The following is an 18279-nucleotide window of genomic DNA, read 5'->3' on the forward strand; positions in this document are numbered from 1 at the left end:
GGAGATTTCCTGAGAGTTCTGGACGGAGAGTAAAGCGTGGTTCCAGGATCTTTAGCGAAACTGCTGAGCAGGTAAGACTCTGGTCTGTGCTTAAGACTTGAGCCTGTGGAATGGGCCCAGGTCCTGTGTAGGAAGTAAATTGTGTACAATAAGCCCTGGTAGAGAGTCCATGGCTTTTAAACAATGAAGACAAGTGTTTTCAAAACATTTAGTCTTAGAAATTTGTTTAATTTTGTGTGTGCCCTGATTTGGGGGCTTGAGTTTAGAGCCTGGATGCTGTCTCTGAGCTTTTGTGCTCAAGACGAACGCTCTACTACTTGAGCCACAGCTCTACTTCTCGCTTTTGTTGGGTGTTTAATTGGCAATAAGAGTCTCATAGAGTTTTCCTGCCCTGACTGGCTTCAAATCACGGTCCTCAGAGCTCAGCCTCCCAAGTAGCTGGGATTACAAGCATGAGCCACTGGGGCCTGGCTTAATCTTCATTTATATAAGTATATAATTTCAGGTGATACAAATCTTTATTTCTTCGTGGAAAAAAAATATTTTTTTGGGGGGGGACATATTTTCTCTCCTTAATATAAACACCCAAAGAACAGAGGCACTATAGACCTCACATCTTCCAGACCAGGTGCTGCTTTTTCTGTTTGATTCCAAAACATGCCTATTTGTTTGCTGCAGCAGACAGGGCAGGAAAAAGAAAGGACTTCAGCCGACCCTTTTATTCATCCAGTAAATGTGAGGGACTCGAATGAATGCTGATCTAAGGAAGAACCACGAAGCAGCACGGGGGAGGGGCTGGGGCAGTCCTGTGTTCTCCTGATAGCTCAGAGCGATGGTTACAATCCGTTTCAGAGACCGATTCTTCCCTCATTTGAATGTACATACAAATCACTTGGGGGCTTGTTGAAAGGTAGATTCAGATGTAGCAGGGCTGGGTTGGGCCTGAGATATAATGGTCTAAACTAGCTATCAGGTGTAGCTGATTGGGTCTGGTTTAGGAGTCAGTGCACCTGTCCAACTTCCCATTGAGATCCTGTGTCTGAATCCAAAGGCCAGGGCAATCCTCTTCAGATAACCCACAGGTGGGAGTAGGAACACAAAAAAAGGCTAAGGATTTGAAAGTCAGAACATGGCACACAATAACTGGCAAGGCAAAGCAATACATACAATAGCATTCCGTTCATGCGAGAACAGGTAGATAGAAATGGTATTCTACAGGGCTCAGGTTGAAGCAAGCGGACAGCGTTTGGTCCCTTGACTGTGCAGATGGCGTTGGACAGAACACAAGAGAAAAAAGAAAACTCCCTGCTGAATGTCCTTCACCACGAATGCTGTTTGCAGAGAGCAAAAGACAGGTTCCCCAGGCCTTGGGAACATAGGCATCATTCACTTTCTTACCTGTGGCTCCTTGAGTAGAAAAATAACCGGACTGCTTCAAAAAATGATTTACAAAATGGTAGGGTGAAGTACTTTTAGGTATGTATTTTCAACCGACTTGAAACCTACTGCTATGTGGAGGAAGCATTTCTGTTATTTTATTCAACTCTCCCACTCTCCCCCCAAAGAACTAACATAAACTCAAGAAGACTGCTTACAGGGAGGCTGAGCAGAGCACGGTGACCTCTTCCCACGGCCCATAGCACACAGGTCCTGCTCAGTAAACCCATCTGCACACCAAGTCCCTCAGAGGACATGGCTAAAAATACACCCCGATCGCTCCAGCTATATCCCACACCGCTCAGAGCCACTGCCGAGCTCATACAGCAACATGAAATCACCAGGGGAGAATGTGGTTAAGACACACACACACCAAAGCAACCCTAGGTTTTGCAATGATTTCCCCCTGAGGAGGAGAACCACCCAGATGGAGACCAAGATGAATCAGCCAGCATTTACTCTCATTTCCTGTTGGGCCATTTCAAAGCCAACAACTGCTCTTGAACTTGTATCCTATCCCCTCACAGAGGAGCCAAACTGTCTGCGACCCATCCTTCCCCCTGACAAAGAGGTCCCCAAAGAGCCCGGCTCAGTCCTCATGGCAGGAGAGAGGCCTAGCAGAGAGAACTTGGTGCCTCGGTTTCCTTTCTGGTCTTTGTTGACCATGAATGATTGCATCATTGTGTTATTGCGTTTGTGTATAGTAAACATCCTCTTTCTACCTGGGAGTATCTCACTGAAGTGATTTCAGTCATATGGCTTTTTTCCCCCTGGGTATCTCAAGGTTATTTTGCCCCCGTTTTGAAGTCCTGTTCATGAGCTCAAGGAAGATTTCAAAGTCTAAATTAATTCACTCAGAAGTCTCTGTAAGTTTCCCTTGACTATGTGCATACACAAGCAGAGAAGGTGAAAGGGTTAGGGTCCACCCTGTATTTAAATACCCCAAGGGTCCACTCGTGATTGGAGTTACCTAGCACTCATGCAGGGCTGCTGCAGGTGAGCAAGGGGGCGTCCACATCGGTAGTCTTACCCTCCCTGAGCTTCTGGGGGCTGGGCCGTGTGTTTTGCCTTTAGCTTCCGCTCTATTCTCCCAATGTTTTCTTTTTTTCTTTTAAGCGCCTTGCTTTCTTGGTAAGAAATCCAGTTACCCTGACCTTCGCCTTTTCTTTTCTGCTTCTATTAGTCCTGAGATGACATTTTGTGAGGATCCTCATTTGTACTTGGGCAGCTATTCAAAGACTCCTGGGGAGCTAGCTGAAGATCACTGGTTCTCTCTGTGGGGAGAGCACACATCCACATCATTACAGCTGGATGGATTTAAGAAGAAACATGTCTTGTGAGATATTATCTCTAGCACGATGTTAAGTATGCCTTTTAAAAACCACCACGGTTTGGACTCATCTAGCATGTTAGTCTCATGAATGAGCTTACTTTTGTGGATATGACAGAATATCATTTTTTTTTAAATGGAGACAGTCTTCCTACATAGTCAAACTGGCCTTGAATTTGAGACCCTGATTCCTTGGCCTCCCAGGTGCTGAGATTAAAGGCTGTTCCACTGTGACAGCCTGAGTCACATGGTATCTTAGGAGTCTTGCCTCAAATCAAATATTTCTCCTTGAAGAAATGCTTACTGGTGCTTTGTAGCGCATCACATTTCTTTTGGATTCAAACTCCAGATTTAGTTTTTAATGTTTCCTAAAATCGAGAAGATAGCTGCAATTGCTCTTTTGCTATCATTTGAAACACTATTTCCTTTACCGACTGTCCGATGAAAATGGAATGTGTCGGCTTCATTTGGCACTTTTCTTTGCCATCAGCATCAGGCATTGCCAACTGAAGCTCTGGGATCAAAACCTTCTTCCTGCCCACCAGTGCACTTCCTAGTGTAGGGTTGCTATAGTTACTGTTGTCTGTGGTTGCTCTTTGAGAAGTGTTTCTCAGCAGAAATCAGTCCGGATTTCTTACCATGGGCATAGTGTTGCCTTATGCCTTCTTCATTTTTTTCTTTTTTACTTCCATACTAGCCTAAGGAGGACAGGAGGCATGGGACAAGTGGTAGAGCACCAGGTGTGAATAAATAAGCCCAATTAATTCGCCCAAGGAATCCATTCATCCTATTAGTCAACCATCTGAGTGGAAAAATAAAATCTGTCCAACTAGCTGCTTGATTGAGCTGTTAGGTTGGGAATTACATTGCTGTTCCTGCTGGATTCCAGGCATTTGTACATAGATTAAATCTTAGTCTCTAGTTTACTAGTCATTGGATGGATTGACTTTGTTTAGATTAGCCTAGCTACCTAAAGTTATGTGTTCAAACTGTGGCTAGAGATCTGGGTGCCTGTGGCTCATGCCTATCATCCTAGCTACTCAAGAGGTTGAGATGAAAGGAGTTGAAGTTCAAAGCCAGCCCAGGCAGTAAAGTCCATGAGACTCTTATCTCCAATTAACCACCACCAAACAAACACACACATACAACTGGGAATGGAGATGTGCCTCAAGTGTAGGTACCATCCTTGAGAGAAAAAGCTATAGGATAGCACCCAAGTCTGAGTTCACGGCCCAGTATTGGTGCACACATACACATTCTCTCTCTCTCTCTCTCTCTCTCTCTCTCTCTCTCTCTCTCTCTCTCTCTCTCTCTCTCTCTCTCTCTCTCTCCCCCTCTCTCCCTCCCTCTCTCTCCCTCTCCCTCTCCCTCCCTCTCCCTCTCCCTCTCCCTCCCTCTCCCTCTCCCTCTCCCTCCCTCTCCTTCCCCCTCCCCCTCTCCCCCCCCTCTCAGAAAAGCTGATGTTTGCCCAGCTCAGCCAAAAGATCCCTCTCTTGATCCATGGAGGTAATTTCTCATTTGACTCTGAGGGATGGCCCTGTGAGATCATCCATCTGAGGCCCAGAAGATTGTTCTGGAGATCAGCTGCTGCTTGCTGACTTGTGAACACAGTACAGACCATGAGTGAATCTTTCTTCAGATGTCGGTCTCTTTCTATGTATAGTTTCTGAGCAATTTCATAGCACACATTCTCATGAAATGAATTAGAGATTGCCCTAAGACCATGATAATGATTAATTTGGTGGAATGACATCACCTCATGAAGTGGCTTTGCTCATCACGGCTTTCTTTTATTTGGTAATTGGCTCCTATGACCCCTTCCGAGTCTGTACAGCAGCCTGACACCCACAGGCTCTCGTCTGGGTTCAGGTTCTCGTTGAGAGAGTGAGCTTCCTGCCAGGAATGCGATGATCCCCGGGGCCCAGGGAGAAGATGCTGACCTGTGGAGCCATTTGCCTGGTGAATGCACACGGCTAGAAAATTCTCCTTGACCAGAGCAAACACACTGCTTTCAGTTTTTCATCACATCAGTAAGGAGTGGCTCTTTAGCAAGCCGTGACTCTGTCATAATGTAACAGAGCTGGCCCCAAGTGCTGACTGTATTACAGGGCTAAAGGGTCTTTATTGTGTACCAAGGATGAATAGTAACCTCAGCAGGGACAATTCGCACACCCAGTTGATTTCCCCTTCGCCAAGGCAGAAAGCCTTCCCCCCCCAACCCCGAATGTCAAGCTCTGATTTATAAAACTTTCCTTTTAGGGATGTGCATTTGCCTCTGTGTATGTGTGTGTGTATATATATATATATATATATATATATATATATATATATATATATATATATATATATATATGTGTATGTGTATATGCATGTGTGTGCACACACGTATGTACATATGCACACATGTATGTATTTGCTTATGAAAATGTCAAACAGTTTAGATGGGTTGAAAAGTGAAATAATACCTTGAAATGTAGAAGGGCCACCACATACCAGAAATGCCAAACAGAACTCACGTGACAAAGATTTCAGGGACAGTCTTAAGAGAAATGATCTGTATCACCAAATTATTTTCTGTGTCGTTCCTTCGGGAGGGGGAGAGACTACAAGTGACTGGCTTTTCTCAACAGAGGGAGCTTGAAACTGGAAAAGTTGGTGTAATTTCATACTGCCAAGCTATACTTTCTTTATGCAACAACATAAAAAATTTAAGTATCTATATGGGAGATTCCAAGAATCAAAGGCTATTTAGAAGGCAAGATAGCCTCTAATTAAACGGTAGGAACTAACTCACATGATGGTACGGATGTCCTGGGTATCTGGATTCATGTAGAGACAGCACATGGTTCCTCAGCCTTTCCTTCCTCAAGGATAAAGTCCTTGTTCTATGGAGAAGTGATTCTGAGGAAGGGTGAGGCATTGGGAAGGAGAGAGGCAATCATTCAATCTTGGTTGTAACTGGAAGGTGTCACTCAAACACAATGGGACCTCATAAGGAACAAGCTGAGGAGCACTTGGAGTTACAGGTAGAACTATGGAGGTATTTCACCTGACCTTTAGGATTTTGAGATTCTTGCTTTTCCATGCCTACTATGCAAATCCTTTGGTTAGGTCAGGTTAGGTTATGACTGGAGAGAACAGAAGACATTGAACTGGAGAGAGCGTAAAATTACAGGAGGAAGAGAGAGAGCAGGAGAGGCCACTGAGCTCAGTAAAGAGTATTTGATCAGCCAGGTGCGGTGGCTCATGTCTGTAATCCAAGCTACTCAGGAGGCAGAGATCTGAGGATTATAGTTCAAAACCAGCTCAGGAAGGCAATTTTCAGATTCTTATCTCCAATTAACCAGCAAAAAGGCAGAAGTGGAGGTATGGCTCAAGGGATAGAGCATCAGTCTTGAGCTTGTAAAAGCTAACGGACAGTGCCCAGGCCCTGAGTTCAAGACCCAGTACTGGTGAGTACATGTACACACACACACACACACACACACACACACACACACGCACACACACGCACACACACGCACACACACGCACACACACGCACACACACACACTTTTCAAAGATCAAAAAGAAGAAGCACTACTTTCTTAAACACAGTTTATCTTTAGTTTTCATGATCATATGATATGGGAAAAAGCAGCCACCTATCAATGTAAGCAATTTATAGGTTAAAATCTTTGGCAAAATTGTAGACTTGCAATATCATAGTGTCTTGTTCCCACCAGGGTTAAAACTTATGGCTCTGTAAATTTATAAAAGTGTTTTTAAAGTTTCCTTACAATCAGGCATTCAGAAACACAAGTTGATTCTCATAAGTTGGTTGAAACCTGCTGAAAATAGCCATGAACATCCATCTACTCCCATGTCCTTAGGCTACTTTGGTATGGATTTGTTAAGGCCTGAGGAAGTTGGAAATTAGGCAATTGCTTGTATTATAAATGCATATAAGACACATGAGCAAAAGAGGAAAGGTTAGTGTTGTATCCTCCGGTTTTGTGGAGACAGGGAATAAGGCCACAGTTCAGGAACCAGCACTCCTTTGATTTTCCTGCGACAATTTCCTATCAGCTTGAGTTCATGAGCCGGAGATGGACCCTGTTGGATGACCTCTGACCTCACATCCACCTTGTGCAGCGGGGTCCTGGGGGAGTGTGGGAAAGGGCAGCTGGTCGGCAGGGCGCTGTGCTCAGGATGGCTGGCAGGTGGAGGGCTCTCCTGGTGGGCAGGACTTCCTGTCTGGTCATGCCCTGTACTGGGGCTGGAGGTCTTGTCAGTCAGGACACTTCAGACAATGGAACAGCCGCTGCCACATGCCCGGCAGCCTTTCTTCTTCTTCTTGGGGTGGAAGATGGTGAGGAGTGCTTCATCAAAAACTGCTTTGAGACCTTTCTGCGTCAGGGCTGAGCACTCCAAGTAGCACTGGGCTCCGATCTTAAACACAGACAGAAAGCCATGAATGAGGGGAAAAGAGAGAGAGAGAGAATAAAAACCCCACACAATAAAATCAAGCACCTATGGGCTTGCCAACCCTCTACCTATCATGTTCTGTTTGTGAGCCTCTTTCACAAATAGCCAGGGTTTGGTCTGGATCCTGCTCTTTTGTTTTTTAACATTCTAATTTTCATTGGCTACTCTCTATTTTTTTTAACACCCTTTCTTTTTGTGTATGTGTGCTGGTACTGGGGTTTGAACTTAGGGCCTTGCATGCATTTCAGCTTGCTTGTTTAGGCTGTCTCTAAGAGACGGAGCCTTAGAGACAGAGCCTTGTGGAAGCTTCTGCCTGAGCTGCCTTTGACCTGTGGTTCTTAGGATCTCAGCTTGCTGAGGAGGATTACGGGCATGCCCCACTGGCTTCCATTTTTCTACATTTGTATGGGAAAGCAGTAAGTTGTACGTCAGTTCTGGCAAGCAGATTCCTAAAGTGATCCACCACAATTTGTTCCTGATGGAAGAATATGAAACTATAAATCTATTTTAAAAAACTAAGAGGAGATTTAAAACAAGCAGTAGTCTTTGAATATGTTTTGTGAAGATTAGGGCTTCGTGATGCTGTTTGTAACAGCTTCTCATTTGTCTGAGGAATGTGAAAGTCAAGTTCAAGTGAAATGCATTTCCTGCGTGTGAAGGCAGAGAGGTAGCCTGGCAGAGAAAGCATGTAGAAAGGGAGTGAGTACTAGGGCCTCAGGTCATTCTGGGCTCGCATGGACTTCTGCTAGGTCATCACTTAGCAAGGTAATATCGGGTAGATATTTTTATCTAGTATTAACATACTTATATACTTTAAGAAATTAGAAGATATAAACATTTAAAGTAATTTATTGACAGAGACATCTTCCTTGTCAGGGTATAGGCTGTATTTATTTATTTTGGGGTGCTGGGGCTCCAACCCAGGGCCTTATGCTATATCCAGTTACTACTGAAGTATACCCTAAGCCCTTGCCTGCCTGCCTTCCTCCCCCTCCTCCCCTCCCCCCTCCACCTCCTCCTCCTCCCCTCCTCCTCCTCCTCCTTCTCCACTTCCTCCTCCTCCTTTTCTTCTTCTCCCCCTGTTCTTTCTTCCCTTCCTTTCCCTTCCCTTTCCTTCTTGCGCTGATCCTGGGACTTAAACTCAGGGCCTAGACTCTGTCTCTGAGTTTTTTCTTTCCACAAGGCTAGTGCTCCACTACTTGAGCCACAGCTCCACTTTTTTTTGGCCATTCCTGGGGGCTTGAACTCAGGGCCTGGGTGCTGTCTCTGAACTTCTTTTGCTCGTGGCTAGTACTCTTATTACTTGAGCCACATGCCACTTCTGGCTTTTTCTGTTTATGTGGTACTGGGGAATTGAACCCAGGACTTCATGCCTGCTAGGCAAGCACTCTACCACTAAGCCACATTCCCAGCCCCACAGTTCCACCTTTGTACCTAATTGGAGATTCAAGTCTCACTGACTTTCCTGCTTGGGCTGGCTCTGAACCATGATCTTTAGATCTCAATCTCCCAAGTAGCTACAATTACAGGTGTAAGCCACTGACCGCCTGGCTTAGCTCTTGCATTTTTTGTTTTTGTTTTTGGGGGGCCCGGTTGTGGGGCCTGAACTCTGGGCCTGGGCGCTGTCCCTCAGCTCTTCAGCTCAAGGCTAGCACTCTACCACTTGAGCCACAGCACCACTTCTGGCTTTTTTCTTTTTGCTTATGTGGTGCTGAGGAATCGAACCCAGGGCCTCATGCATGCAAGGCAAGCACTCTACCTCTGAGCCACCTTCCCAACCCCATGCTCTTGCATTTTTTGAGTCAGAGTTTCACTATATAGCTCATACTAGCCTGGAACTCACTATGTAGTCAAGGTTAACCTAGAACTTATGATCCTCTAACTTCTGTCTCCCCAGTGGTGGGAGTATATACCCTATACCCAGTCTGTACATTAAGGGTAAAGTATTTTGTGCTTGTTTAGAGCTTTATTTCAAAGCTTTTGGTTAATTTTATAACCACAGTATATTCGATAATCATAGAATCCTCAAGAGAAGCAGCAAGCCAAGCCAGAACTGTAAGCTTTCTTGAAGAAAACCACAGCTTGTTTGGCAGACAGCTTCACCAAAGGAGATCAGGGGTGTGATTGCCCACAAGCTCAGAGATGTCAGCAGGGTGGCTCTCCTCAGAGGAAAGCATCTGGAGAAAAACTTTTATTTTTCATTTCATATAGTAAGACTAACTTTGGCACGTTAAGGGTGATTCAGAGGAGTCTGGCTGGATGGTGATTGCTTGCCAAGTCTGGCGATGAGCAGTTACAACAGGGTAGCAGAATCCCATGCCCACCGAGGCCAGCTGCTACATAGACAAATAAAGCAGTGTGGAGTGGGATGATGGAGCAGTGAGACCGTGGTGGGCGGGGAAGCCTGCGTCCTGGGGGAGGGTGTGCTCTCTCTCTGTCTCCCTAGGGGAAGGCTGGGTCATGGCTGCTCAAGTCTGTATTGTTCAAGAGGAGTTGGAAGTTGGATATTTAATATTTAGTTATTTATAAAAACCATCCTGTGGGCCAAACAGGACACTGCTGAGAACATGTTTGGCTGTGGCCAGTCCATTTGCAATGTGTGGACGAGGGAAAAACCTGTTTAGCTCAGACTAGAGTAGGCACAGCTCCAAAACAGACTGTTCCAGGGCGTTAGGTAGGAAGTAAGAAGACCAGACTTCAATTCTGGGCCTTTGCCTGTGGTAACCGAGACCCTTATCACTCAGCCCTGGGATGATCTGGTCAAGAAGACAGAAAAATAGGTTAAGTCACGCATTGGAAAGGCCACAGATACAAAGACTTATATGAAATATAATGGTTTTGGCCGGGCCTGGAAATTACTTTCTAACTTCTCCAATAGATACTATGCACTTTTGTGTGTGTGTGTGTGTGTGTGTGTGTGTGTGTGTGTGTGTGTGTGTGTGTGTGTGTGTGTGTGTGTGTGTGTGTGTGTGTGTGTGTGTGTGTGTGTGTGTGTGTGTGTGTGTGTGTGTGTGTGTGTGTGTGTGTGTGTGTGTGTGTGTGTGTGTGTGTGTGTGTGTGTGTGTGTGTGTGTGTGTGTGTGTGTGTGTGTGTGTGCGTGCCAGTCCTGAGGCTTGAACTGAGGCCCTGGGTACTGTCCCTGAGCTTCTCTTGCTCAAGGCTAGCGCTCTACCACTACTACAGCACCACTTCCAGCTTTTTCTGAGTAGTTAGTTCATTGGCGTTAAGAGTCTCAGACTTTCCTGCCTTAGCTGGCTTCAAACTGTGATGCTTAGATCTCAGTCTCCTGAATAGCTAGGATTACAGGCGTGAGCCACCAGCGCCCAGCTGCCTTTTTTTAATGACAAGAATAAGCCAAAAGAAAATATCAAAAGCATGGTACTGAAACCATCACTGGGTATTGTAAATTTGTCTCGTGGTTTTTATCTTGACCACAGTTTGACCTTTAGATGAGGAAATAGCTTCCTTTTAAAAAGTAATGGAAAACAGTAGGTTGTGAAAGAGGAGTAGAAGGCAGGAAATATAATCTGTTGTATTTGGGGACAGTGTTGATGCTTGATATAAACATGGGGCGGGGTGGGAGAGGGGCATACAAACATTTAGTGAGGGAACCTATTGCTTATTAAGGCAGTTCCTGTCCATCATGCTAAATACCTAGAAGGGGCCCTGGGGCCACCATGGCAGAAGAGGGGGGTATGGATGGACTTCCTACCAAGCTGATCCTGAACTTTGAACTCTGAACTGAGTTGCACTCTGCTTTCACTGTGCAGTCTAGCAGGATGGTGATGTGAGGGGTCTTGCAGGATGGGTGGACCCCTCTTTTCTCCTTTCCCAAAGCCAACTGCCAGCAGATGAGACTCTGCTATTGGATGGTGCCGGATGAGCCTGAACTTGTCTCTCCCCATTCTGACCTTACTGGAGTTAATGCGACAGTAGATAAAGGCATGGTTATGTAATGAGGTTAACATAATATTCTGAGTTCCTGGAAAAGTAGCCAGCAGATGTTGATGTGTAAGAAAGAGAATCGATTCTGAGGTGCGTACTGGTCCCACATTTTACGTTCCCGAGGGCTGGAGAGAGGAATTCCTGTTGGTTCAGGGAAGAGGCAGAGCTATATTAACAGCCATAAAGGAAAAAAATCCATTTGTGTCATCAAATGTGAAACAGAGAACTTTTTTGAGAACTTTTTTCTAGGGCAGCAATCTTTTTGGAGTGATGTATTCAGCAATATGTTTAGAATCCATCTGCAAGAGCTCAGGGTTTGGGGATCCTTGTTTGGACATGCATGCTAGCAATCTGCAACATGCTTTACCAAATGGACATGTTTTCTTTCTTTCTTTTAGCTGGAAGTGGGGCTTGAACTCGACTGTCCCTGAGCTCTTCAGCTCAAGGCTAGCACTCTACCACTTAAGCCACAGTGCCACTTCTTGTTTTTGAGTGGTTAATTGGAGATAAAAGTCTCACTTTTCTGCAAATGGACATATTTTCAAGAAAAAAAGAGACTGGAGCTATAAATAAGGAAGACACTTTTCTGATAATTTTACATAATAACTGAAATGTAATTGTTTCCAAAGCTGGGAAACATGTCATCAGTGCACAGAAAATGCCAGAGTGTTGATGTGTGACCAGTGAGTTCAATGTTGGCTACTAAAACACATTAAAAATACCTGGGTAAGGCTGGGAGAATATGGCTTAGTGGTACAATGCTTGCCTAGCATGCATGACGCCCTGGGTTCAATTCCTCAGTACCACATAAACAGAACAAACCAGAAATGGCACTGTGGCTCAAGTGATAGAGTACTAGCCATGAGCAAAAGAAGCTCAGGGACGATGCCCAGGCCCTGAGTTCAAGCTCCAGGACTGGCAAACAACCAAACAGTGTGGGGCTGGGAAAGTGGCTCAGTGGTAGAGTGCTTGCCTTGCATGCATGAGGCCCTGGGTTTAATTCCTCAGTACCACATAAGCAGAAAAAGCCGGGAGTGGTGCTGTGGCTCAAGTGGTAGAGCACTAGCCTTGAGCTGAAGAGCTGAGGGACAGCGCCCAGGCTCAGAGTTCAGGCCCCACGACTGACAAACAAAACAAAACAAAACAAAACAAACAAACAAACAGTGTAAGCCAGGTGCTTGTGGCTGATGCCTGTAATCCTTGCTTCCAAGAGGATGAGATCTAAAGACCAGAGTCCAAATCATCTCCAATTAGCCAGCGAAGAGCTGGAAGTGGACGTATGACTAGCAGTAGAGTGCTAGACTTAAGAGCAAAAGAGCAAGGGGCTGGGAAGTTGGCTTAGTGGTAGAGTGCTTGCCTCATATGCATGAGGCTCTGGGTTCGATTTCTCAGCACCATATAAGTAGAAAAAAGCCGGAAGTCATGCCGTGGTTCAAGTGGTAGTGTGCTAGCCTTGAGCTGAAGAGCTGAGGGGCAGTGTCCAGGCCCAGAGGTCAGCCTCCATGACTGACCAAAAAAAAAAAAAAAGCTGAGCAAGAGTACGAGGTCCTGAGTTCAAGCCCTAGTACTAGCATCCAAACCTGTGTGAATTGATCAAGCTCTCTGTGGGTAAATTGACTGATCAGTTTCCAGGACACTGGAAACTGTGCCTGAGAAGATGCCTCTGAACACTGGTGTCCCTGCCTGTTTTTGTCCACCTTAGGGTCGAGGATCCCCAGCTGACATGTCTGCTGTGTTGGGAAGCCTCTTCTAAGCCCTTCCTTCTTGGAGTGTGTCCATGTGCCTTGCCTGGGCCTGTCACTCTGCCCCATCATGCCATGTGCTTATTTGCCTGGCTCTCTCTGCTTCTGGCCGATGGGCCATGCTTGTGGTGAAGTGACCTGCCTGCCATAGCCAGGGAAGAAAAGGAGATGGCCGACAGGGCAGGCCCCTGCGTCCCTGCATACAAGGCAGGATGGAAGACTCTACTTGGCTCCTCATCAACTAACACTGACTACAATGTTTTTGCTGCTTTTAATCCCATCTGGGCATTTAAAAACCCAAGGGAAACAGGTGTCAAGTTAGAGTGCCAAAAACAGAAGGCACAAGGTGAAGAAGATGGTGGGAGAGGGCGAAGAGAAGCCAAAGATGAGCCAGAAGAAAAACAGGAAAGAGTCATATGAAGAAATAGGAAGTTTAAGCTGGGTGTGGTGGTGCACACCTAGTTCCAGCACAGGAAGAAAATTGTGAGTTCAAGGTCAGCCTGGACCCTGTCTCAAAACAAAAAACAAAAAAAAAGTAATAAATCTGAACTTAAGAAGTCATATTTGGGCTTCATCAGATGGAAATGAGAAAGAATTCCGAATGTTAATCCTTGACCTCATCTGTAGTATCCAGAATGGTACCTGGGACATAAGTAGGTGCTTATTTTGAATAGTTCTAGTAGCAGTATATGGACATTTATATAAGTGTAGGCTGAGGATTAAAAACAGTAATTGCACAGGGGCACTGGTGGCTCACACCTGTAATCCAAGCTGCTCAGGAGGTTGAGATCTGAGGATTTTGCTTTGAAGCCTGCCTAGATAGGAAAGTCTGTGAGACTTATCTTCAGTTAAACACTAACAAAGCCAGAAGTGTAGTTATGGCTCAAATGGTATAGCACGGCCTTGAGTGAAGGAGCTAAGGGACAGTGTCCAAACCCTAGGTCCAACCCCAGTACCAGAACAAACCAAGCAAAACCCCAAACAAGCAGCAACCAAGAGACATTTCGAACCTAAGGGTTTCTTAGAGGAAGGAGGCAAACAAAACTCTGTGGTTCAAGCATTGTTTCCTACTCCCGCTCAGCTGCTTTCTAGCTATGTGTCCTTCATCCATCAGCCTCAGTTTCCTCTAGGGAAGCAGTGGTACACCCCTCTGGGGGTGGCTGTGAGGAGTAATTACGATGAATCATGTGAAGCAATGGCCCTGCAGCCTTGCACATTATTAACACTCTGTCCATGCTAGCTCTTGTAATCAACTACTGGCCGGAGAAGCAAAGACTAGAGACACTTAAAGCATCTCTATAATTACAGGAATTGGGATGAAACAAGTTAAAAACCTTGTTTGGCTTTTCCTCTAAATTGGATTTTGTAAGCTGAACCTGATTGTCTAGTAGAGTGCAGTTGCTAGGAGAGACTGGAAAAAGGCAGGAAATTGGAGAGCTCAGCCATTATTCTTAAAATACGTCTGAGATGAAATGAGATGGGAGGCTTCAGAGTAACTTCTTTGGGGTGGGGGAGGGAACCCCCCCCATAAAACCTCCCAAGTGAGAAATGAGGAAAGGAAGCTGATGGGATAAAGGTGGGAGAGAGGTCCGGGGACCTCGTGCTAGGATGCTGTGTGATTATTTCTAGAGCTCTGTGTTTAAGTGTGGTAATGTGGCTGAGGTTGAAGGAATGCTTGGGGAGGAAGGAAGCATTCATGCTCCCAGCAGAAATGCATATGGCATTTCTGGTCTGAGGCCCATGCAGCAGTGTCACAGAGCTGGATGGGGATTTCTTTGTTATTTTTAGGGGTGTGAGTCAAATGTGTGTCTCCTTCCAGACCCCTGATTGATGAAGTGAGACTTGCTCTGGATGTATGGGGATTATTGTGAGCCTGAATTATGGAAAATTTGTTAAAATGCTTAGTGTCCTAAGAACTCGGGGTTAAGCTGGGCTCTGGTGGCTCAGGTCTGTAATCCCAGCTACTCAGGACGCTGAGATTTGAGGATTGCAGTTTGAAGCCAGGCAGGAAAGACCCTTCTCTCCAATTAGCCACCAGAAAACTGATGTGGAGCTGTGGCTCAAAGTGGTAGAGCTTTAGCCTTGAGCACAAAAGCTCCAGGACAGCTCCCAGGCCCTGAGTTCAAGGTCCATGACCGACAAAACAAAACAACAATTAAAACCAAGCAAAAATCCTCTTACAATGGCTGGAATTGGACTGTTATATGACTGTTCACAAAAGTAGGAAGAGTCTGGCATTCCTGAGATGTGCTTGCGAGTGCAGTGCCTAAGGACATCTTATTTGATTCCTTTTTATTCACTTTTTGTCATCTATAAATGACCTTGAAAAGGAGATGCATACTACATTGTTTGTGGTGGTTTTGGGGTTTGAACTCAGAGTGTTATGCTTGTTCAGCAGGTGCTCTACCACACTTAAGCCATGTTCCCAGCCCCTTTGTTCATTGCTTATTTTTGTGAGGCTTATTTTCTTTAGACCTAGCTTGGCTTGAACTGTAATCCTCCTATTTGTGCTTCTTTGCCACTGGATGACAAACATGTGCTTCTGCACCCAGACATGGTGTTTCTTCTGGTACAACAGGCACACCACCATCTCCAGTTGAGATGGAATAGCTCAACCAATGGAGAATCTTTCCGCTCAGGCTGGCTTCCACCTAATGTGTGGCTGGGTGGTGGAAGGAGGGAGGAAGAAGAAAAGAAAGTAAAATAGAAAAATGTAAAGCCTACTTGGATTTGTGATTAATTCAGTAGGGGAATGAATTGAAATGATGATCCTTGTTCATGGATTACTTGTGTCCATTTTAGTGGCTGCTTTGCAGATGTCTTGTGGTTAACAGAGAGGCCAAGATTTGTGGTCTGGCAAATTCTTTGTGAAGTATTTCCTCCACGCAGTTGTTATCTTGGTAAACTCTCAAGAATGAAGAAAGGTCTGGGAAAACAGATCCAGCTCTGAGCAAATTGCCTTAATCTGTGAGCAGCTGCTTAGATTCCCCAACAAGTTGATCTTCGGTGTATGTTATTTTTCCGTATGTTGTTTGCAACAGCCGAAGTGGCTTTTCCTTATACATGGAGGAAATACGGGATAAATATAACCCTGTCAGATTCTCACCTCAGTCTCTCCCAAGAAAATCACAAAATGCCTTGCTTGGGCCATTTAAATGAGTTACACTGATAATAAGCAATGAGAGTTGCAAATGTTCATCTTTAATGCCCACTAAACATGGCAAGTAGATGTTCTTGAGGCTGCTAAATCAAAATAATAAGTGTTATAGCTGCTTTGACTCACAAGATTTCTTTCTTAATGAGAAACAGGCAGTGTTGGCTGACAAGAACACCAACCAAATGGCTTCCTCCCGCCCCCTTCAAACACAAGGAGGGGAGACAGAACAAAATGATTCTGAACACATCATGGTAGAAAGCAAATCCTATATTGCTCACACATTCCCAAGAACACACCCATCCTTCGGCATGCATGAAGAACTGAGTTCAAATCTGACTGTACCGCTTTGGCAAGTTTCACACCATGCTCATAGGTGAGGGGTTTCTCCTTCATGTACAGCAGACGGGCCAAGGTTTTGGGGTCATCCCGGAGATCAATCTGGCAAAAAACATACCCATGATGAACTTGTGTCTGTGTGTCTGTATGTGCATGTGTGTGTATGTGTACCATACTGAGACTTGAACTTAGGGCCTTGGGCTCTTGCATGGACTCAAGACTTGCAGTCTGTCACTTGAGTCACAGCTCCATTTCCAGCTTTTTGCTTGTTAATTAGAGATCATCGCTTGGATTTGTTTGCCTGGGCTGGCCTTGAACTGTGATCCTCAGATCTCAGCCTCCTAAGAAGCTAGGATTATAGGAATGAGTTACGGGGCTTGAACTTGTTTGTTTTATCCACTTACTAACTGTGACCTAGAGTTATTTTAGCCTCCCAAATATCTCTGAGTTTGTGGAATTTTCTTTAAGAAGGTACATCACCCAGGCCCTTGTTCTGTTTGAAAAGGTAAGATGTTTTCTTTGTAAATAGATACTGGCATGTCTTTATACTGTCTGCTTCAAAGCGGTCACCCAGGGGCTGAGGGCTTACTGCTGTAATTCTGGTGCTGTGATTTTTATTTGTTGATTGATTTCTCGATTTCATTGGTAAGGGCAGACAAGAAAACCAGGCAAAAAACAACACAGCAGTGGTGATTTATTTAACCCTAAGTGATATGACTCATTATTTAGTACTTATTTCCTAGCTCTGGCCACTTTCTTTTCCAAATCAAATCTTCATCTGTTTTTTTTTTTTTTTGGGTGGGGGTGGGGGGAGATTTGCTCCCTATGAGACTATTCATCAAATAACAAAGATCTGGAGAGCTCGGAAAGCAAGTTCCAAAGAGAAGTTTCTAAAGAAGGTTTCTTCAATGAATAAACATGAATCTTGGCAAAGACAGAATTTCATGGAAGGGAGCACATATTAGATTTGATAATTCAATTAAATATCCTGGGTGCATTTCAACTTTACTGTGTATATGAACTTGAGGGTGTGCACACAGACCTGGTGTCTTAAAGAAAAACCAATCTGTTCATTGATGAGCCTGGCGCTCAACACTACTAAGCCACGTTTTGTTTTCTCCTCCTTTTCTTTTTCTTAATTATTCCACTTAGTGTATGTGATCAAATAGGCTCAAAAATGACCCTAATGTGTTTGAATGTCCCTTCCAGGCTCCATCAATATGGAAAAATGTTAATATTTGTAATTTAAAGCAAAAGACTTCATTTAAATAAAGGATTATCGGCTGGGTGCTCAAGGCTCAGGCCTATAATCCTAGCTACTCAGGAGGCTGAGATCTGAGGATTCTGGGCAGGAAAGTCCATGAAACAGTTATCTCTAATAAATTACCAAAAAGCTGGAAGAGGAGATGTGCCTCCAGTGGTAGAGGGCTAGCTTTAAGCAAAAACAAAATCTCAGTGCATCAGGCCCAGAGTTCAAGCCCCAAGACCTATAAAAATAAAGGAGGACGGCTGGGTGGTGACTCATACCTATAATCCTAGCTACTCAGAAGGCTGAGATCTGAGGATCCTAGTTCAAAAGCCAACCTGGGAGGGAAAGTCCATGAAACCCTTGTCTCCAATAAATCAGCAAAAAGCCAGAGTAGAACTGTGGCTCAAGTGGTGGAGCATTAGCTTTGAGCAAGAGGAACAGCAACCAGATCCTAAGTTCAAACCCAGGACTGGCACAAACAAAACCAAACAAGTAGGAGGAGGAGGGAGCAAGAGGAGGGAGGAGGATGAATAAAGAGAGGAAGGGGGGATGTAGTTATAAAATTCAAGGCATATCCAACATTGAGGGAAGGGGTGGGGTTGGGAGGGATGGGGG

General features: G+C 44.9%; 1 protein-coding gene across 3 annotated transcripts in view; it reads right to left on the reverse strand.

The window, feature by feature from the left end:
- Positions 1–6363: 6363 nt before the first annotated feature.
- Positions 6364–18279, reverse strand: part of Rhoj (ras homolog family member J) — a 95678-nt gene continuing 83762 nt past the window's right edge. Inside the window, exons 4-5 of one of the 3 annotated variants that reach the window (XM_070032073.1) lie at positions 16422–16517; positions 6364–7199 (exon numbers count right to left, since the gene is read on the reverse strand). In XM_070032073.1, the coding sequence (XP_069888174.1) occupies positions 7053–7199; positions 16422–16517 (243 nt within the window). In that variant the 3' untranslated portion in view covers positions 6364–7052. Of the gene's footprint in view, positions 7200–16375; positions 16518–18279 lie in introns of all 3 variants that reach the window. The other 2 variants (XM_070032083.1, XM_070032092.1) reach the window with 2 other exon arrangements.

This window comes from Dipodomys merriami, unplaced genomic scaffold, assembly GCF_024711535.1.
Source record: "Dipodomys merriami isolate MVZ:Mamm:240054 unplaced genomic scaffold, mDipMer1.0.p SCAF_1, whole genome shotgun sequence".
In the NCBI taxonomy this organism is placed as follows: Eukaryota; Metazoa; Chordata; class Mammalia; order Rodentia; family Heteromyidae; genus Dipodomys; species Dipodomys merriami.